This window comes from Pundamilia nyererei, unplaced genomic scaffold, assembly GCF_000239375.1.
Source record: "Pundamilia nyererei isolate P.nyererei 1_Seehausen unplaced genomic scaffold, PunNye1.0 scaffold00235, whole genome shotgun sequence".
NCBI classification, from domain to species: Eukaryota; Metazoa; Chordata; class Actinopteri; order Cichliformes; family Cichlidae; genus Pundamilia; species Pundamilia nyererei.
This window is the reverse complement of record NW_005187636.1, coordinates 365,539-393,091: the sequence shown is the minus strand read 5'-3', so window position 1 is coordinate 393,091 and position 27,553 is coordinate 365,539. Positions and strand designations below refer to the sequence as shown.

The following is a 27,553-nucleotide window of genomic DNA, read 5'->3' as shown; positions in this document are numbered from 1 at the left end:
GAGTATTCTGCAGTTGAGTGCTGACTATTTGAGAGCTAATTTGGATGAAAACAATCACTCGCTGTCAAGCTAGTATAACTTTTAAGGTAAATGGTTTTAATTTTGGTTTCGATTTTATGGTTGAGTATTTTAACTTTCATTTGAAACACTAATCACTGGATTAAAAGCCTGTTATGGAGGGGATTTTCTGACTGTTTAAAAATGAAACAATCCAAAGATGTAGCTGTTTAAAACCACCTGCACGTCTCAAATGTCCTCCACAAATTCATTCAAAAGCAGCTGACGTTTTCAGAGGTTTACAGTTTCTACAGGACTGTAGCACGTAGGCCATTAAAAGTGGGAGAACAGGTTACTATGCAAATACAGAGCTTGTTAAGCAAGTGCAGCAAATGCAGCACCATGTGATAAAAGTCTGATGATTTTTTTTTTTTTTAATCTAGCCATGTCTGCTTTTCCTCTTCTTTATTATAAAAGCTCATTGTCCATCTCCCGCTGGCAGCCTAAAACCCCTTAAGTCCACCAAAGTCTTTAAAATGAGTACTGACTAAAAATCACTGAGGATGCTGATGTCCGCAAACTCCTGGCGGTAATTGTATGAGTAGTAGGCCAAGAGGGAAGACCATTTGAGGGTCAGAAAGCTCCACACACAGGAGAGGTAGAAGCTCTTCGGGTCAGTGAAAGCTGTGGGACAGAAAAAACAAGGTGGTTACTACTAGAGTTACAACAATCCTCACCTCTCTGAGTATTTGAATTGTCAGTCACTTATTTTAACATAAATGAACAACAATACAAAATTCATAAAAAAAATAAAAATAAAAAACAAGGAACAGAAGAGACAAGATTACATTGCTTCTGTGCGATGGCCATAGTTAGGAAGATAATAAAGGCAGCCACAGCCAAAACTGAGAAGAATACTCCAACAGCGATGAAGAATCTAAGACCCTTGAGCCAGGTTCGCCAGTAGTCCTGACGGTACATGATGTGTGTGATGAGAGCCCAGAGCGCTAAAACTCCTGTCAAGACAGAAAAACACAGGTTTCGATTGAGTATGATAACACTGCAGCTTGAAGACTACAGAAAACCACCACGTGACAGTAATTTATGGAAATTACAGTGTTGTAATAGAATGTAATAGACTACTCCCATACAAAACAAGAAAAGACTACTATTTTAGAAATTTTCTGCAAAAAATTTGTTTTAAAATAAAATTTACATAATATTCAGAAATGCAAGTAAATCACTTAAATTACTCAATTATTAAAGTTAATTAAAAAAGAACAATACGGTTTTTCTACTTGAAAGATAAATAATTATAATTTAGCATTAAAAATATCATTACAAATTTTTCAAAAAAAAAAAAATCATAATGTACCAATAATGCATTGTATTTTATAAAGATTTCAGTGACGGACTAAATTTTAAGAGTCGTTATATGATTATGGCGCTTAACTGTCCAGGCCTGCATCGCGATTAGGATGCCTGACATGGCTAAATGCGCCGATATCCCGTGATAAAGTCATTAACTGTTTGCAGTGTTTTTAGTTAATGCTATGTGTTTCAACATACCTGACAGGCCTCCCATAGCCGCCGTCCATGGTTGTTTATATGCGATATTCCAGACCAAGAAAGCCGACAGTCCAAACACAGTACCAACAGTAGCATATCCTATTTTAATGTATATGTTGGTGACTCCCATGTTGGAATATTGCTACTGTTAGCCAACGTTAGCACCGTCGTCGAAGATAAAGGAGTATTTTTTTTCCCTCAAAACAAACTATTATTGGGTTAAACCACAGCTTACTGCCACATTATGCAATACCCTAAGCTACAGGAAAAGGACGAAATGAATTTCCCCTCCGCTAAAGAGGACCCAGGGAGAGACCGACAGCTATCCCTGCTAGCAAAACTCTATTTCGAAATAGAGATCAGTCACTTCATGTGCCTTGTACGTAATACAAAGACGAAAATGGCGTTAAGATTTCCAGCTAGCAAGCAACATCAAAATAACAACAGACGAGCTTATCCGATATACGCCGCAAAGATGTTAGGCTATCATCGAGAAAACAAAACCACCCCGGAGAGCTGCCTCTTCAGCTGCAGAGGAAATATTTATTTCAGGAAAAAACTTTCGTTATTGGTCTTTACCTGCCACTCGCTGTTACACAACACAGGACAAACAAATGAACTAGCATTGCTAGTTCAGGGAAAAAACGAATTTCTATGCTCTGTTTACAAAAATTTGCCATACTATCACCTCCCCTTTAAATATCTTTGTACAGAGGAAACCCCCTTCTTATCGACACACCGCCCCTAGTGGAGCAAAGAGAAACTGCATTTCTCTTAGACTTCTCTAATGGAGCTTTGTAGAATTAAATGTGTTGTGCAAAGTTGCAGGCACTGAAAACAAAATAGGAATTTATAAATTTTTAATTTGTTTATTAACTTCAACCCATTGCCTTTAGTGTTTGTGTGCACTGCACTCTCTGGGACTTTTGTTTTGAGCACCTTAAAGACCTTTGCGCAACTATTCTGCAAATTTGAACAGCTTTAATGTATTATAATTTAACAAATGTCAGAGGTGATTTGTGAAAGAAGGACAAAACCAAGAGTGAAAGGGAGGGTTTACAAGATGACAGTGAGACCTGCAATGATGTATGGTTTGGAGACGGTGACACTAACAAAAAAGACAGGAGGCCAAGCTGGAGGCCTGCTAAGATTTTCACTGGGAGTCACCTGGATGGAGAGGATAAGAAATGAGGATATCAGCGGGAAAGTTTAGGTTCAACAGTTTGTGGACAAAGTTAGAGAGACAAGGCTGGGTTGGACATGTGCAGAGGAGGAATATAGGGATATTTGAATATGAAGCTGGTAAGTAGGATGAAAAGATGAAGACTGCAGAGAAGGTTAATGGGTGTATTGAAAAAGTACATACAGGGGGCTGGGTTATCAGAAGAGAATGCTAGGAATCGGGGAAGATAATCCACCGTGGGGACCCCTGAAGGGAGCTCCCGAAAGAAGAAGTGTCATGATTACTTGATCAGGTCTCTGAAGACAATTTTATGTTGAATGCTTGATGCTTGAATGCATGATGCTTGATCAGATGTACTTTTGATAAATAAGAATGTAAGCATCTAAAATCCCTATAACTTATACAGTGCTGTAGTGCTGTTCATACATTTGCATTTTGGTCACACACAAAAAACTAACTGACCTGAGATGAATTTTTAGTTTGTCTCTTTTCTTTCTGTTTAATGCATTAGAAGTTTATGAGTAAAATGTCAAATGTTTATGTGGCCATAAGGTCAGACAAATATATCACAGTATTTTCCTGCACAAATGGACATGTGTTAACGCAGCTGCACACAGAAAAGAATAACACCAAAGACTGTATTCAAAGTAAATCATGGCTCCTGGCTAACAGTGGCAGGCATGAAGCAGTTTTCCCGTGGAAAAACATAATGTATTTATAATCTCACTATGAATGGAACAGTGATAAGGATGTATAGTAAAGCGTACTGACTTTTTTTCTCAGAAGCTGAGCCTCATAGATTTCCTGTGGTTGTCTGCAGCTCGTCTACAGTCGAGACTGTTAAACAAGAAAACCACATAACCTAGTTCTGATGAACTGCAATTCACATTGCTTAGATTCAAATTCTGTCTTCATATTCTCACATACATTGCCATGTATCAGTGCTGTACTAAGCCCATGCCCCCGGGCACTCTTTTCAGGACCAATCAGAAAGACACAGGAAGCTGTGTCCAGTAGCACTCCCCGTAACTCACATAAAGTACCCTGACTGAGAGACATATGATAGAAGCGAAGGCTAGAAAAGGAAAGCAGACAAATTAAAGAACTGAAGTAATCAAACTGAAGAATCTTATAAGACTGCGACATTGGTGAGTTACTGATTGCAGAGCAAAGGATTGTGTGGAATTGTGGCAGACCATTTGGTTCGTTGTGCTAATTAATGAATATTATATGTCTATTTTAATCATAATATCTTGTGCTTTACAAAGCCCCTGCTGATTTGTCTGACAGGGTTTTAAGGATAATTTCAGTCTATAAAGGCACTTTTCCATCACAGGTGTTCAAATTCTAGTTTTTCTCCAAATAATATATTTAAATTGTTACTTTTTAGTATTTGAAACTAAGTCGGTAATGTAAATGTCAACATGTGACTGCACAGCGGGGATTAGAAGTGAAAGAACGTGGTTGACAAATGTGAAAGTGTTGCAGTGGGTGCAGAAATATTGTCTCCAACTGCTTTAATGTCTTTGCTTATGTGTGCTCTGCTTTCTGCTTCACCCCTCCATAGACCATAAGGTCAAACAGATCAAACACGTATTTCCCTGTCACTGCTAACTGGCTTGGATAAAGGAAGGAAAATGTGTGTTAGTGCACGCACATGTGTGTGTTTATGTGTGTGTGTGCGTGTGTGTGCGTGTGTGTATGGAGAGACACTAGACAGTCACAACAAAGACTACTGGCAAAGTACATTCCATGGGTGTGTTGCAGGAAATCCCACTCCCATTCCCGAAGGATCTAAATAGAAACACACGCACACAAATAAATACAACTTTAGAGACAGAAACACAGAGAGAAGCGCTGCACATAAAACAATCCATTATAGTTTGATGGTGTAATAAAATTAAGTCTATAACATTCTATAACTAATGCTTGCATTTTTTTTTTTTATTTCATTTTGAGCATTCTTTATAAGAAACTGATCAGCGAGTTGCTCAATTTCTAAATACCCTATGAATTGCTTTGCAGGGCATGTGCATCATCAATAGGGGGCAGCATTTATTTTCAAAGTGCCAGCCTGGAATGTGATACGCAATGCAGACCTGGGTCCATAAGAGTTCAAGGTGTCAACAGTCTAAATTCAGTCTACCTTGAAACTTGGAGCTTTTTGCTGGTTATATTCTCTGGAGCTAAAACAAGGTCACCTAAATCTCCAAACGAGTTAATAAGATTTGATTTCAATCCCAGGGCCAGAAAGCAATCGCCACTGCTGAATTTTTAGGATTTTCAGGGTGAAAGCTGATCATAGTCTAAGTGCAGCTTAGGTCTTTTGATATTTGGTGCAAAACATCAATCCCCTGAAAGAATGTTTTCCCAGTAATATGCTGCTATTTACAGAAGACAATCAAGACAGTCACTTTTTCAGATGCTATCAGCCAGACTGTAGCAATATGCTCTTCCTTATCAGCTAAACTATTGTATTTAAATTCCCCCAGGAGGTCATAAGAAGGAAAACCGGATTCCTTGGTTGTGAACATTCTTTATGTGGCATCAGAGAGCCCCTGTGAGCCATTTTCAAGACACAGAGAAACACACAGTTTAGTCAGAGAACACAAAATTTATCGACTAAAGTTCAGCGGTAATTTCTGTTTGGTTGGGTTTGATTGCTTGGCTACTTTTAAGATTGGATTTTGAGACAATTGTGACTGGAGTGTTGTCATGACTCGAAGGAGGTCTAAACATGGTAAGAAATCATTATTCTTTTGAACATTTGCAGCAAATGTGCCTCACGGTACTTTTTAAAGTACAGTTTTCTGTACTCCAAGAGCCACCGTTCACTTACCACACGATTATGTAACAGGGCTCCAAGATGGAAGCAGTAATGTCTACAGTAAAGGTCAGCAACAGGTGCTGGGCTTTTAATAAAAACATACAAAAGAGGCGGTTTGAACACACAGCTCAAATTGCAGCCAAGCATGGAAAACATGGATGCTCTGGTCAGTGTGTGTTGTGGAAAGGTTTGGAAAAGTGACTCAGACACTGAGGTCAGTACAGGAAGGGCTGCCCTGCACTAGAACAATAGCTGGGATTTAAACAATTCTTGCATAACTTTTCCAGCCTGCAGCACACAGACATGATCCTGTTATAACAGAACATGGGAAATTAAGTTTTTAGAAGGGTCTCCTTGTCCTTATGTAAGACATTGCAAATTTACATCTGCTTGTTTTGTTATTAACTGACAAGGGAAAACGCTACCTTCCCATTTTACTTTCTCGACTGTTAAAGAATAAAATCATTATGCTGTTTTTTCTTCACACAGATTTTGTTCAAGCTGTTTTCTTGATGGAGAGCTACGTCAGAAACAGCAGTTTTCCACCAAGGCGGCGTACACCAGAGTTGGGGGACGTAAGTCACCTGCATCTATAAACGAACACAAAAAAGCCAAAAGTGTGAACTATAGGTGTAAGGTTTGAATCACAGGAAGAAATATTGAAAAATCCATTCAAAAACCGAACACCTGTTATGAATTTTATGATTTCATAAAGCTTTAATGGGTACATAACACTTCAACACCAAAGGAAAAACACCTGTGAACTAGAACTGCATAAACGCATTAAGTGTTGTCCTCAAACCTAAATTACTTTCTGCCCTTGAAGCAGTTTATCTCTGCCTACAGACCCAGTTGAGCCAGGCAGCTGGATAACCTGATAAGTGTGTGGTCTATACAACGTGCTGCAGCTTGTGTGTTTTCCTGAACTACTGTACTAAACAAACTTTATTATATAGTACCTTCATGCAACATTATACCTCCTTTAATACCCCTGACCCCAATGTTTGTGTGGATTCACCCATTTTTTTTAACAGTTCAGCCAAGAAATGATGCAAATTTGTAACAAATAAGCCAGTTATTTTACAGAAAGGGTGCACATTTTTAGCAAGTTACTTGTTTGACTAAGACTTGTTTGAGTAAGGTTTGACATCTTTGAAAATTTCATCTCTAGCCTTCAAGAGTGAATTTGAGTTGAAATATACACATCATATTTGTCTACTCGCTGACGTGTTTTAACAGAAGGACAAAATGTTAAGGTTCTACATGCACACAGGTCAAGCTAAGTACGTCAAACACCGTTTTTAATTAGGTGGTAAAACTGCCAGAAGAGGCAGTCTCTCTGATGCAGTTTCTTGTGAAAAGCCAAAGAGCGCACACACGCAACGCAGCAACAGTGCGCCTGTGCCGCGAGGGATGGCTGAACAGTACACGACTCGACCTCAATGAGGCAGCAAGATCTGAGTTTGATGCAGGACCTGCCTGGAATTACTAGGAGGACAAAATGCGGAGTTATGAGTTCACGTTGTCGCCGTGTTGAGTCGCCGCTGTGCAGTAATGAGTGTGAGACGGGGCTATCCAGATTACTGTGCCGTGAATAATGTGTAGAGCTGCCGAGCTGCAGATCTTCTGACTGGGAAACTTGTTTGTCGGTTGTTTTGATCCGAAACAAGATGCATCTCTTTCGGACTCACAATTACCAAGTGTTCCCGGACCGCTGCTCGGTGGAAAAACAGACAATACGGGGCATCAGCTGGGTATGCCTCTTTAATATTTATACATTTACTTAAGCGAAACGACTGCGGAATATTTCATGGAACATAAGCAAGAATTGCTTTTACTGCATGGTGTCACAATATGCGGATAAGAAGAGATGAGAATGATGACTACGATGACATCATAATTCACTGTCTTTTTATATTGATCCGTTCATTTCCAAAGTAACATGACTTAAAGGCTTAGCGTTCATTAAGAAAAAATAAAATAACATAAAAAGCTTATAAATTTGAGGTGTTGGCACAAAATAGGGCTTCCAAGATGTCATTTGCTTTCTTGCTTTAGTTCATATGAAATCACTGCTGGTAGAGCTACTGCGAGGGTAAAAGACTGTAATCATAATTTGGTATGCAAATTGGTATCTCCTAAATGTCTGACACATGTTGCCTAAAAGGCCCTAAAAGTATCCTTTACGTTGCAAGTAAGCTTCGAGATTTGGTGCTGAAATAGGAAAGACGGAAAAGTGACAGAACATTTCTGAAGATCTGGGAGCAAAATGTGTGGTTGTGTGAACAGTGCATGTAACTGAGTACAGCCCAGTTTTGTGGCACTTCTCTGTTTATTTGATGTCACTATGCTGCCTTTCCTGCTCTATTTACTAGTTTTCCCAGCCTTACTTTCTCTGTATACTAGCCTCATTATAGAAACCACAGCAGAAACAATTGCAGCTAACAAGCCTACAAATTAGTTAGTTAGAGCAAATTAATTGACATCAGCATTTTCATAAGTCCAACTTTTCAAAATTCCCTCTGAATTATTATTATAGCTTGTTTTCATTGTTATTGATGTTGATGTTTCGGCTATTAAACAGACCAAGGAGTGTGAACCCTTCTCTTTTGGTTGTGGCTGACTGCGGTAGCATTTCTTGCCACTGTCTTAGTTTTTGAAAACCTATCATCAGTTGATTCCAGGAAAATAGATGGAATGTCATCCATTTAAGCAGCTGTTTTAGTCATATACAGAATAAATAAAATTAGCTCAGCCTTAACTATGTAAATCAGCTGGAGTCTCTGCATTTTGTAGATATTCAGGAACGCTTCCAAGTAGACTGAAGCAGGTTCCTCTATTGTTGTAGCAGTTGGCTGTGGTGACACAGGAAGGTAACAAAGCATATTTCATTATTATTATTTACCTCAGGTTATAAATAGTGCATTGTTTATTGTTCACGTTCCCTGAAACACCCTTGCTCAGTTTACAGAAGAGTTTGTAGAAGAATGCAAAATGAGGGAGGTTTTAGTTTCCAGGTCACAGGAAGACACATAACAGCGCTGAAAGTCTTCTAAATTTACCTGATTTGTAAGTATCAGGGGGCCAAAGATAACGTGCAGAGACTGTGTCCCAAACTGCCTGCTTTTACCAGCCAAATATCAATGTCATACTTCCGTGAACTAGTTAAAAGTTCTGCATGAACAGCAACAATTGCTTTGGATTTTTTTTACCATAACACTAGGATGCACAACACATAAATCTAGAAGTATAAAAGTATCAATCTTTTTTTGAACGTCAGAAGTATCGCTGAACCGGATAAAACCGAGGGATATCTTACAGCTGACAAATTACAGAACTTGAAACATGCTAAATCATCCTAAATGCAAAATTGACAAATGCATGCATTCACATTGTGCATTGTGCATTTCAAATATTGTTTGTGCTACGCCAGCACATTAGTGGAATCTGACTCTGTAACAGGTAATAGCAAGTCTGTATGCTGTATTTGGCTTTACTCAAAGCTGTTTAGTTGTTTGGCAGTAGAGTGATATCCAATCTTTCTATTCATTGTCGTGTGTTATTAGTAATAAGCCCTGAAGGTTAAGCTAATTCTTTCTCTGAGCACATGAGGCAGATAAGAGCACAGCTGAGCTCATTTTGCTGTCATCATTTGCAGCATCCCTCCTGGACTTCTTGCTCCTGCATACCAGTGCTGACACATGGACACAATGCAGAAAAAATACCTCACATACATAAGGGTTCCTAAGTGTGTCTGTCTAACAGATATTGAAATGTTCTCCACATGTTTTTAACTTACGAGGCACGTTTGTTTTGATTGGCTCATAAATTAGCTATGCTATGCATAATGTTTCATGGAGTTACTGCCATTCAGTGGCAATTGGGTTACAAGCTAAATTGTGGTCCATTCAGGCTAATATCACATGATGTAGCTGCCTGTACAGCAGGCCAAATAAAACATGCCACAAAGTGTGTGTGCAGTAGAAGCAGAGAAACCGATGTCTATCTCCGATGTGAAGAATCACATCAGCTACTGTTTGTTTACATGTCTTCTATGTCACGTGAGTGCTCTGCATATTTACCTTTTTTTGTTTTGTTACAACTCTTACAATCCATCAATTCAGTAGAAAGAGAGAGATTTGTGTTAAAGTGAAACTAGTAAATTTTTAGAACTGTGAGGCAAGTTGAAACGTAGTGTGTCCTTTATATTTTCAATTAGTTACACTGAACCCAATTACCTTGGGAATACAGACAGACAACACCAGCCGCAAGATGGTCATAAAAACATAAAATCTAAGCAACAAAGGGGAAGTCTGACTTGGGTCAAAGTACAAACGTGGGAATGTTGAATATTTTTACATGGTAGGACGTTAGAGATAGCAATGATTTGACTCTTTTAAGTGAGCATTTCAAGAGTGTAATGAAAAATCATTAATATTGTCTACATGTGGCAGCTGCTTCAGTATTAATCTTTAAATGTTCAGGTTCAATTACTTTTTACATGAAAGGATAGTCTGTAGTTTAAAGCAAATATTTGTTTTAATGAAATTCAAAGAGTTTAACCATGTACCTTCTGTTGCCGAGGTCTAAATACTCTTTCCTCCCACTTCATTACACACACTTGACAACCACCCACACCATGTTGGAGACAATGGCACATCACAGGTTGAGATAATGCATCTGTAGTGACCTTCATACCAAAGAAGAGAAAACAATTTTCCGTTTCTCGATGGTCCAGCTTGGTTGTGTTTTTTTCAGACTAGCTACAACAAGATTGTCATCAACAACCAGCCCAGCTAGTTCCTGTGGAATGCTGCTCCCGAGCAATTTATTTTCTTTATTTTAGAGGTTTTAGATATGGAGAAACGGTTCACTGGGGATAAAGTATGTCTTTCTGTTTCTCCCAGACTCCACTGCCAGAGGCTCTGAATTCAAAGGACACTATGAAGCAGGTATGTATGCCAGCATTTAACAGAATTTCAGTGGTGCTTTGAGACTCTCACTCTGACCATAAGGAGAACCACAATGTGAGAGCAGAGGTGAGATTTAAAGCAGAGTGTAAACACCTTCACCCCTGTCCTGAAAGATCATTTAAGCACATGTGAGATCTATTGTTGGTTATCACTAATTAGCTGATTAAACTCTAGTTAGCCTTTGACAGGTTTCACTGCACTGGTGGCTTTAGTTTTACTGACCTCCAGTATAATTCAGAGTTGCAGAGCTTGCATCCTCTCAAACTGCTGAACTTGTTCTTTTGTTGTTTATAATATCCTGCATTACTACTCAACCGAGTTTTAAAAAAACACATTCCTTGCAGGGGCAAGCAGTCATAAGGAGTCTAAAGAGCACTCCAAGGCCCACAATAAATTGACCCTCCCCACTCTCCTGAGTCCTACCTAACTCAGTCCAGGCCCCTCATGTTGCTTTATCTCAGCTTCTTCAACAGCATGCCAAGTAGTGAACCTTTAAAACCCTGATAAGAAGAATTGACAGGGAAAGTGGCTTCTGTTTAGGTTCAGTGGTCTCCCTGCGACAGAAAAGGTAGAAAGCAGTACAGAGAGTGCATCTTTCAACTCCTACCCATATGGAAAAGAAATAGTAAAAACTTATAAAAGACTTGCATAAGATGTGGCCTACTTCATATAGTGAATCATATAAGGCTTATATGATTTACTCATGAAAGTGGCCACTTTCTCATTACTTTCATATATTGTTTTCATAAGTATCCAAAACATACAAGTTTCATTTATGTAATTTTTCAAGGGATCTTATATCTGCTTTTAATACAAGTTTCACACAAGGCAGATACAAACTTTATAAGATTTATATATATCTTTTCCATATGGGTAAATAATCAACCCTGTGAATATTTTCGGGTTTGTAAAGACACAGAGGGAGGACAGAGCAACAGAATCTGCAGGAGACATGTGTTGCTAACCTCATTGGGGTTTTTTTTGTTATTGTTGCTTAGCAAGTCAGTAGTGAGCATCATACATTATGATAGCACTGTACAGGATTGGTGTTTTTAATAAGCAAGGTTTGATTGTGCTCCAACATTTTCCAATTCAAACATGAAATGGAAACGGAAATCTGTCTGTAATCTCTGAAAAGCTTTTTTTTTTACCGTACATTTTTACCCATGTTTGCGGTATATATGTTTGCTGAAGAAGTGTGGCGTTGTTGTTTTTTCTCACAGAGAAAGAGAGGGGTAAAAATCAGCCCAAAGATGAAGCTGCTTGTCAACTCACTCTGTGCTTCTCACAACACAGCCCACTGAGGTCAAAGAGAAAGTAGAGAAATGTCTCGCCTACAAAGGAGACATGCAGTGAATGCTGCACTCATCAATATTCCACTGAATGAGACAAAGGCATGAAATTAAACATTTTAAAAGAGCATGACTAATGGTTTTAGTCGCAATCAGATTTAAGTCAAAAAGGATAAGACAGAGAAAAGATAATCCAATTGAGCTGTGATAAAGACTATTACAAGCTTTTCTCAAGCATCTAGCATGTTTGAGTAAACTGTACAACCTATAGAACAGCTGTTCTTTGCCTGGTCCTGCAAAAATTGGCTGTAGTAATTTATAATCACAGATTAGAATCAATTCCTTGACAATTTGAGTATGGTCCAGTATGGATCACGTGAGTATTATTCAGTCATAAATCACCTAATAATGTAGGTTCCTGACTTTAAAATTACCTAAACAACAGTATAGTGCCCTGTCATGAATATATTATGGCCGCCTGTCCAACTGTTATAGATGGCATATACATCACTGCCGGTTGCTATGCACGGGCTGAGTGTGTGTTGTACTCTGTGTCACTGACTGGCACACCTGTGGGAAAAATGTTTGCTCTTTAATTTCACTCACTAGAAACAGTTACATGTGTGTTGTAGTTCTCAGATAATGGGATTAGATGGCCTAGTTCAGGAAGCAGACTCAACCACATATAGTCAGCAGCAGAGGGCTCACAGTGATGTATGGCTTTTGATGTTGTTTTTGTAAGGAATGAGTTAGGTAATGGAAAGTCGCCTCATCAAGAAAATAAGTTGGGAGTTGACAGGCATGAGAATGTGACTGCAGGAGCCCCATGGGAAAATGGGCCTCTGGGAATACAAGTGACCTCACGACACACTAACTTCAGCAGGGCACAGCAGAGGCCTCAGGACGCATTTACTCTGTTGATGTCAGGTCTGGGAAGAGTCCAGTGTCAGGGCGATAGGTTAAAGTGTACACTGTGCCCGCAGCTGTTAATTGCAATTTTAAATTAGAATTAACAACTTTGTGTGAACTTGGATTTACCAAGGATGTGTTATGGCCCACTTTAAATAGGGAAAACCAGAGGCTGTGTTGGAGTCATCGAGGCATGATGTCAGCAGATAAGTCAAACAGTAGGTGTTTTTACATCCTGAATGAATTGCAGAAACCTACAGGAGACAGAAAGTAGTTTCTGTTGCTGGCTTCTTTGCATTGCATTCTTAAGAAACGAATATAGGAAGTAATCCGTGTTGGATTTTGTGTGAATCTCCAGGTCACCACCTTAGACAAACAACAGTGTCTAGGGGAAAATCCACAGCCTGTGTCAAGCATGTAATCACAAGACCTGTGGGAGTCAACCAGGGAGGCGCAGAATTAAAGTTTGTGCGACTGTCAGTCATTGAGACAGTAAATATTGTTGGGTGGTAGTTTAAATCAATTCTTTTATGTTCAAAATACAGAGCATAAAGCATGAGAAGGTCTAAAATTGGAGAGCTGAATTTCAGCCACAAACAAAGCACATTCTTGTTACGTAAGCTTTGCCTCTGCATGAGTGGCTGGCAGGTTGTGCACCCTTGTGTGCAGGTCTTTGTGAGTTTAAGCCTGACCTCAGTGTGTTATGTGCAGCTATGTGTATTTGTATTACCAATATTGTTGGGACTATAGGGACAAAAAGAAAGCCCCCATAATCTCACTAAATTTGAAGATTTGGGTTTAGGTTAAAGTTATGGTCTAGGTTAATGCAACCCTTTATATTATGGTGTGTGTGTGTCTGGGTGTGTGTTTGTGTGTGTGTGGTCTGTTTGTCCCCATAACAACCCATATAGGGACAAAATGCCTGTCCCCATGAGTTTAAAGGCATTTTTGAGACTCAAAATGTGGTTTTAGTGTCAGAGTTACAATTAGGTTATGGTTAGGTTCAGCCATTCATTTTTGATGGTTAGGGTTAGGGTAGGCGGCTATGGAAAGCATTATGTCAATGGGATGTCCCCACTAAGATATGAAAACAGGACTGTGTGTGTGTGTGTGTGTGTGTGTGTGTGTGTGTGTGTGTGTGTGTGTGTGTGTGTGTGTGTGTGTAGGTGTGCTGTTGAGAATGAGTGGTGGGGACATCAAAGCAGGTTAAAGGGAAACTAGTTCAGAGTTGTCATACATTTTGTTGTTGCTCTGTGCTGGCCAGAGTCAGAAGCTGGAAAGTCAGTGAAGTTTCAGTGCATTTAAGTTTGCATCTTTAACACCTTTTCACCTCTGTGCAACCCCCAAAAACACTCCATTACACTTTGACACCTATGCAACCCCCACAAACACTCCATTACACTCCAACACCTACAGAAGTCTCCACACACAACATTGTTCAAAACTGAGGGGGAAATTGTCTTCCTCACTTTCACAAACACTCGTTTCTTTTGCTGACTTCGGCCTTTCACCAACCCAAAAATTGGCAGAAATTGTGTTTATAAAAAACACAACACCCTTATGATTTAATCACTTCACCTAATACAGTAACTTTGCTGTATTTGCTAACTTCACCTATCTTTCATGTTTATCAAGTTTCTCTCAGATCGCGTGGTGAAGGCAGCCAGATCAGTATATAGTGTCATGATTGAGAAGAACCCTGGTCTGATCCGAGATAGAAAGCATCACCTCAAAACATACAGGTACCTATTCTGGCGATGTGCTTTAGTTCATGATTAAAAGTAACAGTGTCTCTTAATTACATGCAAATTTCTCTCATAGGCAATGTTGCTCCGGTAAGGACCTTGTTGACTGGCTGATGACCCAAAATGAAGGCCTCCAGTCAAGAAGTCAGGCAGTGGGAATATGGCAGGTCTTAGTGGATGAGGGAATACTTCTCCATGGTAAGAACTGAAGAGCTAACTTTTGAAGAATTTAGTATTTTGATGAAAAATAGGAAGGATACTTGTCATGTGTTGGGTGAATTTAGGGCTTCTTGTGAACTGTAGATGAATGTGGAATAATGTCCAAACAAATTACTTTTCATGTATTCTGATGATAATGCTTTTGGTAGCACTTAGAAATGTCCCAGACATGCTCGAGTATCTTGAAATCTGGTGACCGAGTCTACCATGACATTTGTTTTGCGTTGTTATTTCAGTCAGTCAAGTGTTCACTAACCACTTAAGCTCTTTGGATGAGACACTGTCTTCCTGGAAGAGACCACTCCAATCAGGACAGAAATGCTTCATCATCAAATGAAGGAACTCACTCAGAAAGCATTTGCATTTATTTCCATTTATCTGAAGTTTTATAAATGACCGGCATAAAACTTATCTAAAAATTTACTCATCTGCCTCGTTGTTGTTTCTAAAGCAACGTGTGTGTTGGAGTTGTCTAACCGCATTCTTGCATTTCATTTTAAGGGTTTTATTTTCTCTTCTGTGTTTTGTCTCAATCAAAGTGAAACACGAGTTGAATTTCCTCGACAAGGACACACAGTTCTATCGCTTCCAAGACTCCCAGTTTGGACTTAACCACATATTGAATGAGAAGGATTCAGAGGATGAACTACAGGAAGCTCTGTCTCTGCTGTCTCAGCTTGGTCCTGATGCTCTGCTCACTATGATTCTACGTAAATGGTCAGTTTGTTTAGTTGTTACATGAGCATTTCCTCATGATAACCTGTATTGTCAGAAAGCTTCTTACAACAAGTTCAAGGTGCTAGCAAAGTTACTGTATTTTGTTTTGTTTGGCTTATTATGTTCTTCTTCTTTCCTTTTTTATTTTACAGCCCCAGTCAGAGGAGTCCCGAGGACTTGGAGGTTATCTACGAGGAGCTGCTCCACGTCAAAGCTGCCGCTCATCTCTCCTCTTCAGTCAGTCTCTATAAACTCCCCTAACATTTTTAAAGGCTCTACATATTGATTTTTTTTTTAATGTGAACTGTTATCAAGTTTTCGTGATAGTTAACCATGGATTTGATCTGATATATTTTATTAAAAATTTTTTTTTTTAAAAGACACTATTCTACTTGCATACATCAACCATAATATTTTTCTTTTGTATTTTATGCCACATGAAAGAAATGTTAAAAATACACTGGAAATATGAAAGTGAAAATCAAGAAAAACCCATTTACAACAATGATAGCAGAAGGTATCAGTGCGCTTCTGTCTGTTCTTGTCCTGCTGTGCCTGTAGGTGCGTAAGGAGCTGGCAGCAGTGCTGGTCTTTGAATCACATGCCAAAGCTGGAACAGTCTGTGAGTTTACACAGCTTCATTGTGTTGCTGAATCACACGATAATACGGTTCTTATGCACAGAAAATAGCATCTTTTTCTGTGAAACATTCATTGTTTCCAGAAAATAAGATTAAGACTATTCAGACCGTCTAATGTTATAATTAATTTCTTTGTTTACTGTGGATAAGAAGATCATCAGGTCTTTTTTCTCTTCAATCCTACCCATTTCTTTAATGTTAAAGCCATATTTAACAAAGTACTTTTAAGGAAGGTGCTCTCAAGGTGTGATCTTCTAGGAGTTGTAATGGTTAGAAAGATATATGACTGACTGATGTGGTTTCTTTCTGCTTGTTTTTCAATATAGTGTTCAGTCAAGGGGATAAAGGAACCTCTTGGTACATCATCTGGAAAGGCTCTGTAAATGTGATCACGCACGGCAAGGTAAAGCCAGTGGTTCCAAATTAATAAAACCCACTGTCTCTAATAAAACACGTTGCAATTGATTTCAAGTATGCTGTATAGCTCAGAGTATTGTGTGCATATAGGGTCTGGTGACTACTCTACATGAAGGTGAGGATTTTGGGCAACTAGCTTTGCTAAATGAGCAACCTCGAGCCGCCACCATCATCTTGCGAGAGGACAATTGTCATTTCCTTCGTGTTGATAAACAGGACTTCATAAGGATCCTCAAGGTTTGTTGGATTTCCTCTTACTGCATTTTTATCACCAGAAGTTGTCTGTCAGACATCGGGTGCTTGCTGAACACATGTAGCCCCATGTGACAATTTAAGAGATGTGAGATTCACGCAAATTTTCAAATAACTTTTCAAACTGGTTGTCATCCTTCTCTGTCCTTCAGGACGTGGAGGCTAATACAGTGCGACTGGAAGAGCACGGAAAGACTGTGCTGGTGTTGGAAAAGAGTGCAGACTCGACTGAACAAGGAGGAGCAGGGAACAGCAGCAAGTAAGCGACTCTGACCTACTAACTTCTATAAAATACTGCAGTTAATTTACAAGTAGGTTTATGATCATGAAGACGCTTTGCCTGGGTGTGGGCTGATAATGCATGGCTCTAATACAAACACTGCATCACAATAAGTGATGATTACATAAATCTTTTTTAAAGATGTGGTTAACCGTTTATTAATGGAGTATTACCTAACACTCACATAATAGGCAGACTTTAACCCTGCCTTTCTGAGTGACGTGTTATCAGTCTTGAACCACTTTATCAAGTATGAAGGTCAATTAAGTTGATGCAGGACTCTTATTTAGATTACGTTTAAACCACTTTCTTCTCTTTACTTGTAAATCTACACAATTGAAAAGAACATTTATTCTCTGAACATTCAGTCCCTTTTTGTGCTCTCAAAGTTTTGAATTGAATTTGATTAATATAGCAATCAATTCAAAACAGTTCAAGGCACTTTATATTGCATTGTAGAGATCCTTTGATGTTGGAGAGAAAACCCAGCAATCAGACGATCCCCCATGAGCAAGCACTTGGTGATTATGGAGAAGAATAACTTAGTTTTAACAGAAACAGACCTCCAGCAGAACTATGCTAGGGAGGGGCGGCAATCAGCTGGCTGTGGAGGGGTGAGGGGAAAAAAAAGAGGAAAAGAGGAGAGCATAAATAGACAAGAGCATAACAAAGTATGTGAGAGAGTACACAAAAGTTAATAACATGAGGTAGCGTCATGTAAAAGCATCATGAGCGAAAGAGGGGTGTGGAAATTAGAGATGTGCTGGAAGGTGAAGTGTTTTAAGCAAACACAGTAAAGCTATGATCTGAAACAGACAGAGCGCTATTGTCTACGCGGCTGTGATATACAGCTAAGAACTTTCAAAGTGTTGTAAACACAGTCTGCTAGACAAACTATGCAATGATTACGTCAAGAGACTTTTTGTGCTTCTTCTTTTTGAGGAGATAACAAGTCAACATTTACACAACAAATACTTTTTAATTAATTTATTGCTTTATTTATGTGGATCAATGTAAGGCAAACACAAGATTTTGAAAGTTATTCTTTGTTTTTTTTCTGTCTTGCTTTTTGCAGGTACACAGTTATGTCAGGAACACCTGAGAAAATCTTGGAACACCTACTGGAAACAATAAAGTTGGAGTGTAATGGAAATGATGCTATAGGTGACACTGTTAAGATTACAGATACCTGTTATCTGTTGTTGAAAAAAATGTTCAGACCAAGTCAGTTACTTTGTAATCACTGTATTATGGTGATGATTGTGTCCCTGCAGATTCTTGTGTGAGTGACTTCCTGCTCACCCACAAAGTCTTCATGCCCTCCAGCCAGCTCTGTCCTGCACTACAGCACCAATATCCTACAGTGTCATTTATACTGACAACAGTGAAGCTAGTGTTGTTTATGAGAATTGCTGTAGTCAAACAAAGCTGTATTATAGTGTATTTTTGTAATATAATGGAATTCTCAGTGCATTTTATTACCAGAATAAATTGTTATAGTTAATGTTGTTTTTATTTTGTAATTAAGGTCTTATGTGTTATACCCTTAACCAACATTGCACTTACCAGGCACAGCTTGCTGAGGGCTCCGAGCAGGAGAAGACTGCCTATGTTCTCAACATTAAGCAGAAAGTAGTAAAGTTGGTTGGCCAGTGGGTGGCACTGTTTGGCCTTCACCTGAAAGAAGACCCTATTGCCTTGGACTTTCTGGAGGTGAGATCTCAGCCTCAGAGTCATAAATTAAAATTTTAAACATATCACTGTGTGATTTTTGTGTCAGTATGTTTTTTTCATCAATCATTTTATTTTAATGTTGGGGTTGAAACAGAGATTAAAGAAAGATATGGCACCGAATTCACAACTGTTCAACGTGCTGAAGGACTTCAGAGAAAGGAGGAGGACAAAAGTGTACGCACTATCAGATCATGTTTCATATTTCTTAACAATTCACAAGTCATAGATATTCTTCGCATACTATTTAACACTTTAATTCTTCTATACTTTTTCAGGTTGGAGAATGGCTATCAGTCACTGAGCAGGGTAAGTTATTGAGTGTGTGGAAACAAAGTACAGGTTTCTGGCACAACTTCGCCTACTTCAAAGGTGCATGGAGAAGAGCAGATGTCTTAAGAGGCTGAAGCTCCAGCAACTCTTGTAGTATGAGGAACAACCCATTAAGTAAAGAAAATTGGCCCTTTTTCAGAGATATCATGTCCAAGAAAATTCTCTTACAGTAGCAACTCCTTAAGGTATTCCTTAACTGGATCATATTTGAGCACTTTTTAAATAGTATGTTTTCTATGGTTTTAAACCAGTTTTTTATCCTTTACCATATTTTGTCACAGTCCTGGGTCAGTGACCCAGTGTTTTGGATTTTGTATTGTTATTTTTTATTAGTCTTTGGTTTCATCTTGGTTCATATATATCAGGGTTTGATTTCTGTTTTGCATTTCAAGTTCTTTAGGTTTTGGTTCCTGTGCTCCTCATGTCCCTGTACTCAGTGCACCCTCTGTTTACCTGCCGCGGTCCCACCTTTCCTGTCTAGTCAGTATCGTGTGTCTGAGTCTGTGTCTGGAGGGTCTGTCTGTGTGTTTCCTGTTTTACTTTGAGGGTCCGTGTCTCAGGTTAGTGTATTCTGTCTTGCTTCCCTTGAGCAATTAGATTCAGGTGTGTCGCCCTCCTGTGCACCACTTCCTTGTTACCAAGTGTGTGTATTTAGTGTCCGTGTCTTCTACTGCTCGTCGTCGCATGGTACCCTCACTCTAGCTGTGTGTTCTGTCTCCCTTACCGGTTTAGCTTATGTTTGTATCTCTCGGTTTAGTTCAGTTTGTGTCCAGCAATAAAGCTGTTAAAGCTCACATCTGCCCTTTTCGAGTCTACATTTGGGTCCTCTATCCCTGCCTGGACACAGCCATGACATATTTAATTTATTTTGAGGGGGGGCTCATAAGGTATAAGGCCCAGTTGGCCTTATATCTATTGGTGAATATGTATGCTGAATAATTTTCTACTAAAAATAAAATTTCCTCCCCAAAAATACACATTTGAGTGGATTGATGGATATGTATACCAGACATATATCACAGCTTGTCTTTTCTACTTAAACTCTCTACTTAAAATGTGTTCTATTTAAAGTTGTATCTGCAGTATATTTTTGATAACCCTGACAGAGGCTAAAGGCCAAAATGAAAGTTTTTCTTTATACTACAAGTCCTACTGGAGCTTAAACCCTTTGGGATGTTTGCCAAAAAGTGTGACAGAGTGTAAGAAATGTCTTTCTACTGCCATTAGAGAGTTTAATGTCGCTGAAGTGTCACTGAGTCGCCTTTTATATTATTGGCAGAACCACCAGTTTGATTGGTTTTCAAACTTTGAGGAGTCAGTGGGGAGGGTTCAACCAATCAGAGCACATGATAAAGGTGAGTAAAGCTCAAACACTACAGCTGACAATAATCAAGAAAACCAAATCCCCATAATAAGGATAGAAGTCTAGTGGGGGATATTTAAATAAATGAAAAAAGGAAACGACCTGAAATTGATGGCAAATCATACAAACATCATACATAAACTTTTACATCTATCTTTACCAACAACTTCAAAATCAAACCTGGCTAAATTTGTGTCTGAAATATAGCTAAACAGTATAAACAGTTTTGCTAGATGTTCATGTTTAATGTTCACTAAAAATACTGAATATAAAGTTCAACTTGGTCACTATATGCATTAAATAGCAGTATGGAATAGAAAGCGTGGCAAGATCCGCATCTTCAGCACCAATGTGAAAGCAGTCCTCCTGTATGGGTCCGAGACGTGGCGGGTGACCAACACCATTACCAGCAAGATACAGATTTTCATCAACAAGTGCTTGCGACACATCCTTAACATCAGATGGCCTGAGAAGTTCTTGAACACAGACCTGTGGAAGAGAACCAGCCAGAATCTGGTCGGTCAAGGCATCAAGTAGAGAAAATGGGGCTGGATAGGCCACACACTCCGAAAACCGTCCGACAACTTCACAAGGCAAGCACTGGACTGGCCGCCTGAATGACGTGAACCCAGCTGAAGAGAACTCCCCAGAACAGTCCGTTGGCGTGGTGTTGTTGCAGCCCTATGCTCCACCAGGAGTCTACAGGAAAATTGATTGATTGATGGAATAGTAAAACTAGTCAAAAATGTTTTGAATGCTAAGCTGAAGTCCATATCCAGGTTAGAGTTAGTTTAAATGAACACGTGAATGGCCATGATGACAGATGTTGGGAAAAGGGTTTAGAATCAGTGCTTGTGACGTGTGTGTCACGCAATATGTCAATAAAGGACAACAATCTCAGTATCCAGTAACTTAACAGGCACCATTAGTCTTTAAATTAATCACCAAATTAGCATGATGTGACATTTTATTTTCTGTCCTCTTCTGATTTAGTGTTGTATGAGATCTACAGGCCAGACAACAAACCTCTCACTCCGATGCTGCCGGTGAATACATCTGTACAGGAGATAATGTCAGCATTAGGAAAAGCTGGAGAAGATCATGTCCTCATCAAAATGAACTCCACAGGAGGTGGGAGGCATTAGTCATATGTTTTTGTTTTGTTTTCTAGAACCAACACTTATTTTTCATTAAAATAATCAGTTTTTTGTAGATTGCTAGACTAATGTACTAACAGATGAGTAATTCTGTTTGTCATCAAACCTATGTCGTGTTCACAGAATTTCAAATGCTCTCCTTTTTTTTAAAATTACGGTGAAAATTACTCTGTTTCCTATGACTGCACACAGAAAGAGCTCAGCTAAAGCTGGATGCTACTGCAGTCTACACCGCCCTGGGACTCAACGAGAGACTGTTCATCTGCACAATCAGCGAAGTGGAACAACTGGTGAGGATTTGTTTTCTTACATAACTTCTTTACCATTTTTTGGTCTATTTAGTTTATTAAAACACACTTATTAAAATACATGAACTCGCTGTCTGTCTGTCCACCAACTCCTCCTACACAATCAGGGGTTGAGCAACCAGACTTGGAAGACAGGTACATCCTATGTCCTTTATCTACATCAGATATTGCTGCCGGTTGTTATCTATGTCAGACATTATGATGTCTCCTAGCAACCAACTATCAACAGGCTAAAAGGATCTGTTTTCTGCATTTACGCATGTACAGTACCTATGAAAACAAACATCCTATCATTTAATTTTGTAACAGTAACATCTCATTTATAGCCACAAAAGCTGAATCATACACAATATTATTATGTTTCATAGCAACTACCTAGCAGCCAAACCTAAAACAACCTATATTTTGCATTTATGTACCTGCAACACCTAATAAAAGCCTCATGTCATTTTCATCTCACAGCCAAGTTTCACCATAAAGTACTGTAGCATGGTCATGAACTAGTAACGATTAATATCATCCTATTCTATTTCATAGAAAATGAGGAGGGGATTTAACTCACGGGATATATTCTAAATATGTTTGTTGTTTATTATGGTTTTTCATATTATGGTTTTGTTGAAAGCAGCATCCCCAACTATAAGGCGAGTCGTTAAATGTTCACCTGAATAACATTGTTCCTGATGATTTTCATTCTCTCTGCCACTGCGCCGTCTCTCTCTCTGTCAGACACCTCTAAAGGAGCAGCAGGGTCCAGAGCAAGGAACCGCTGATGTCCTTGAACAGATGTCTTCTAAAGACATTGCCAGTGAGCTCACCAATTATGACTGGGAGTTGTTCACTGCCATGCACGAGGTAACTTGGCGGCTATGATTGATGTTTCGTTTGATTTTACCAATCAACTGCTTCAAAACTGCTTCAGAACACTAGAGTATTAACTAGTAATTAACTTTAATTGTATTGAATTTGATTTATATAGCATATTTTACAAAAATTGCTATTTCTGTGTACTTTATATTGTAAGATAAAAGCCCTACAACATTAGAGAGTGATACACAATGATCTGGTAATCCCCTTTGAGCAAACACAGCCTGACGGGAGTGAGAAAGAAGAAAGAACCCTGCAGGAAGGAGAAGACTGTTTTGGTGGCGAGCGAACCTATAACAGCATTTCCTTTTTGGTTTTGAAGCCTTTTTGTTTCTCAACAGTGTATTTGCCTGTTGTACATTCTTTATGCATGTTCTGAAGTGTTCTGCATTTGTTTTGGTTTTTCTCTGAATTGTTGTTTTTGTTGCATTTTCTAAATGTTGTGGATTTCTCTTTGTAGTTGTGTTTTGTATCTCATGGCCACTACGCCCATAGCTGTTTATTTGCCCACTGACATACATAACCAAAGCTCAACGTAGCATTCGTGCAACAAAGAACTTTGCATGACTCTCAAACTTTACCGCCTTTTATCTACCAGTATCATCTCTGCCATCAGATTATTTGGGTCATTTCCTGCATGCCTCACATTTCTAAAGAAACAAAAGATACCTGCAAAAGACTTCCTGTCTGCTTGTTTCACGGTGTGTTTAAATTATGCCAGTGGTTGTGACTCATTGTCTGTGTCTCTCCAGGTGGAGCTGGTCTACTACATTTTTGGGCGCCACAAATTCCCTGGAGCCATCACGGCTAACCTAGAGCGGTTTGTGCGTCGCTTTAATGAGGTGCAGCACTGGGTACTGACTGAGCTGTGCCTATGTGAAGACCTCGTGAAACGTGCTATGCTGCTCAAGAAGTTTATCAAGATCGCTTCAGTGTAAGAATTAATTGCATAAACCATACATTTAGCCAAAGCAGGTTGGCCACTGAACAAATAAGCATCTCAGCAGTGAAACCTACTGACCTCACGCATGTCTTGCCTTTTTCCCGGCCCTAAAAGGCCGATGGGGTGTTGTCATCACCTTACCGGGTGGGCGGCGTGGACAGTCAAATTTATGGTTGCGATAACTCAAGAATGACGCAATGTAGGATTTTGAGATTCATGCCATAGGTGCATCTACTATAAATCAAATCTCAGTTTAAATCTCAGTGACGTCAGCCTCAAGGTCAATGTCACATTGTAATGTAATGACACAACAAGGAAGTCATCTACGACTTTCAGAGTCATACCATAGGTGCATCTACTTTACCAGTAAGCAACTCATAGTTTAGACTTGTTGATTGAAACCTCAGATGGTTTGGTGCAAACGTTTGGCATTTATGGTTCACAGAGAAATGTGTGAAATATGTGCACATTGCTTTGTGCAGTGGAGCACAGTCGTGCAGGAACAGAAACAGGTTTTCACCAAACTGTTACCAGTTGTGGTAACAGTTTGGTGAAAACCATTGAATTGTCCAAAATGTCTTAGTAAGCAGAAGCATTAAGGTTTTCGTTCTTTGAAACTAAAAGATCCAGGCCAACTCATTTTTTATCCACTGAGGTGCGGCCCAATACTTTTTTTGTATATAGTATACATTTAGAAGAATTAGCATGGTCTTATACCAAAAAAAGAAATTGATACAGTAAACATTAATATCCTGCTTAATATCATATATTGTAATCATACAGGTATTGTCACTGTGAGTATCCGGGCAGGACCTTTGTACTTACTTTTGTCCCCCCATCTTAAACTTTATCCATCCAGCATCACTTCAAGGACTGCACTTTATTTACAGTCATGTGTCCTCTCCATCACAGATTAAAGGAGCAGAAGAATCTAAATTCATTCTTTGCTGTGATGTTTGGCTTAAGCAACAGTGCAATTCAGAGGCTTTACAAGACCTGGGAGGTGAGAGCCCCCTTGAGGCAGCAGGCATGATGATAATAAATGTTCTGCCACACTTACTAAACAAATACTTTAAAATTGACTTTGCAATCTTTTGCTTGTCTGTTACAGAGAATACCCAGCAAGACAAAAAGGATTTACTGTTCTCTTGAGAGACTCATGGTAAATTATACTATGTACTCAGCTTTGAATAAGTTTTATAAATGTCCTAAACAATATATTTTCTTTAAGGTTTCTAATGGTCTGATTGTGTTATGCTCGCTTATTCTTTTAGGACCCTTCACGCAACCACAGGGCGTACAGACTGGCTATAGCTAAACTCAGTCCTCCTTACATTCCCTTCATGCCTCTGCTGCTGAAAGGTAACAGACACCAGTAAATCGCAAATCCACTGGCAAGTCCTTATTATTAAGATACTAATTACTTCTGTCCCTTCCTATATCTAGATATGACGTTTATCCATGAGGGAAATGCAAACTACGTAGACAAACTGGTCAATTTTGAGAAAATGGTATGGAACAGTTATTTTCAAATGTTATGTAATTGTTTCCTTACAAATCATATCCTCAGTATAGACTGACTTGAAGAGTTTCCTTTTCTCACCTTGTCGTAGCGAATGCTTGCCAAAACAGTGAAAATCGTTCGAGGATGCAGAAGCCAACCTTATGGTAAGTGATAGTTTGGCAGCAAAATGATCGGGCCCACTGACTTCATACCTTTGAGACTGTATGCATTCAGGAAAAGTTGGAAGTAATTCACATGCATGTTGGAGTAAACACATACAATGCAGTTTTGTGCATAAATCGGGTAAGATAATGTTTTATTTTCCCTCTGCAGTGCCTTCATCTCCACAGAGAGGCCTGGCAGATCGTATGTTTCTGGAAGGCGCTGCTACTCGCTTGTCTACATGTAAGCCACATCTCTAATGCCATTCGACAGTTTTTAATATTTTCTTCATAAGATCTATAGAAGGTTCAGTTTAACCTTGTTTCTACAAAAGTACAAAAACTTAAACATATGCAGATTCAGGCATGATTTTAATCTTTTCTAGATTCAGATCACGCCTTTCCTCTGCGGACTTCCACAAACATCCGGCACTATATCCAAAACCTGAAGGTGATTGACAACCAGCGCAAGCTTACGCAGCTATCGAGAACAATCGATTGCTAGGAAATATGACTGAAAATGTGCAAAGGACTGTGAAACTGAAGCAAAATCACAGCCGAAAAATTAACTCTGTATAACGGAATAAAACCTCCAAACTCATCTCAATTAGAGGTGGGAACTGGACCTTTGGAGATGTAGCATCCCATGGAAATTCATTGTTACTTAAGGAGTTTGGACATTACTGGAGAAGCTTTCTGCACAGCAAAACATTGACAGTCAAAATGGGCTCTGTGCACAGAAATGAGCTCCAGTGGCCCTGACTCTGTGTTGACAGGACTTGTGGTTATTCAGAAAGCCTTATGTCACACTGGTGTCTAAACATTTCAAGTGATCCCTTCAAAAGGAAATGTTACAACATGATGTACAGTGAAGTATTCTTGTCTTTGGTGTTAAAATTCATTTTGTGAAGTTTTTTTATACTGCTGTCTGTGGAAGAATCACATTGTTTTTTCCACAAAACTGCCATAAGAACACAGACTTGTGCCACAATTAACCACTTTAGGTCAGTGCACAAGTGTTTTCACATTAAATATATTGTATCAGATCATGTTTGGCACTAACTGACATGCATAATTTCGTATATTATTTTCTAAATAAATTATTTTCCCACTAATGTGTATTTAATGACAGTACAAACATGTTTAAAAAGGAATCATTTTATTTAAAGTACAAACCGTAACAGGTAAAAATTGACCTTCAAAGAGCCCCCATTCCACCTGACATTAAAGGGTCTCCCCAATATGGGGTGAGGATATTCACAATTCTCCATCTTATTAATATTTACAACACCTTTTTGAAAGTCCTGGCTAAGACATGTAAATAACAAAATGAAGAAACCAGTGCTTTCTCCTGATGTAACTGAGGATGAAGAAGTAAAATGATCCCATCATTATAAAAAATGATTTTCTGTGTTTCGTTTAAAAAACAAAAAACAAAAAAAACAATGTCTACTGACTACATTTTAGGATAAAAATAATTTTCCAAACGCAAATTTTGTGGACTATCTGGAAAATTGTATCTATCAACTACAAGGGGATTTATGAAGAGAATTTAATGAAGCAAACAAATGCATTGCAGACGGTCAGTATGATGCTGTTTGGACAGGTGCAACACCAGAGCACATAAATCACCAAACTAATTCAGCATACCAGAAATGTGCTTGTATTTTTATGAAAATCTATGCTACAAAAAGTGAGATCAGAAAGGTCCTGCAGTGGTGAGTACATATGAAGTGGGAAAAATCCTTGAAAAACAGAAACTTTCACACCTGAAATAATGCTTAGTGAGAAAAAGCAAGTGAACCACCAACAAAGGATTTGGCTACATGTTCATCACCTTCACACGTAAAGGTCTGATTTATCACAAATCAATCACAAACAAAACATAAATCAAAAGAAAGCACTGTAATATTAAAACAAGTGAATATAAATATTGCACTTCCAAACAACATGTAGTTCCCAGTGCCTAGCTGTCATCCCTTTGTTAGAGGTATTTATGCTATCAATTTTAAAAGTAACGCAGAACTGGTTAAGCTCAATTATCTCAAGCTACTGATGTGATTGGCATAAAAAGGACTAGGCAGTGGGAAAGGTAATAAGACAAAAACAAACATTCATAAATATACCATCCACACAAATGCATGTATTCATGAAATCTCGCATGTA

At 38.8% G+C, this 27,553-nt stretch overlaps 2 protein-coding genes across 4 annotated transcripts; one reads left to right on the top strand and one right to left on the bottom strand.

The window, feature by feature from the left end:
* Window positions 1–469: 469 nt before the first annotated feature.
* Window positions 470–2,293, bottom strand: slc48a1a (solute carrier family 48 member 1a). Its single transcript, XM_005749013.1, has 3 exons — window positions 1,567–2,293; window positions 846–1,013; window positions 470–681 (listed from the first exon to the last, which is right to left on the bottom strand). The coding sequence occupies exons 1-3, from the start codon at window positions 1,694–1,696 to the stop codon at window positions 545–547; spliced, it is 435 nt and encodes a 144-aa protein (XP_005749070.1). The 5' UTR covers window positions 1,697–2,293; the 3' UTR covers window positions 470–544.
* A 1,491-nt stretch (window positions 2,294–3,784) lies between these two features.
* Window positions 3,785–26,433, top strand: rapgef3 (Rap guanine nucleotide exchange factor (GEF) 3). Of its 3 annotated transcripts, none has more exons than XM_005749011.1 (28): window positions 3,785–3,897; window positions 6,066–6,151; window positions 10,484–10,528; window positions 14,386–14,492; window positions 14,572–14,693; window positions 15,254–15,431; window positions 15,584–15,668; window positions 15,993–16,053; window positions 16,398–16,474; window positions 16,579–16,725; window positions 16,893–16,999; window positions 18,096–18,184; window positions 18,295–18,373; window positions 18,583–18,733; window positions 18,849–18,928; window positions 19,030–19,060; window positions 20,364–20,439; window positions 21,441–21,578; window positions 21,797–21,894; window positions 22,642–22,767; window positions 23,532–23,713; window positions 24,635–24,725; window positions 24,834–24,884; window positions 24,997–25,084; window positions 25,169–25,233; window positions 25,336–25,390; window positions 25,560–25,631; window positions 25,774–26,433. In XM_005749011.1, exons 2-28 carry the CDS (start codon window positions 6,089–6,091, stop codon window positions 25,890–25,892), a joined length of 2,583 nt encoding a protein of 860 aa, XP_005749068.1. In that variant the 5' UTR covers window positions 3,785–3,897; window positions 6,066–6,088; the 3' UTR covers window positions 25,893–26,433. The 3 variants fall into 3 exon arrangements, with proteins under 3 accessions (XP_005749068.1, XP_005749069.1, XP_005749067.1); XM_005749012.1 differs by lacking the exon at window positions 3,785–3,897 and adding an exon at window positions 5,874–5,940; XM_005749010.2 differs by lacking the exons at window positions 3,785–3,897; window positions 6,066–6,151 and adding an exon at window positions 6,691–7,330.
* Window positions 26,434–27,553: the final 1,120 nt, after the last annotated feature.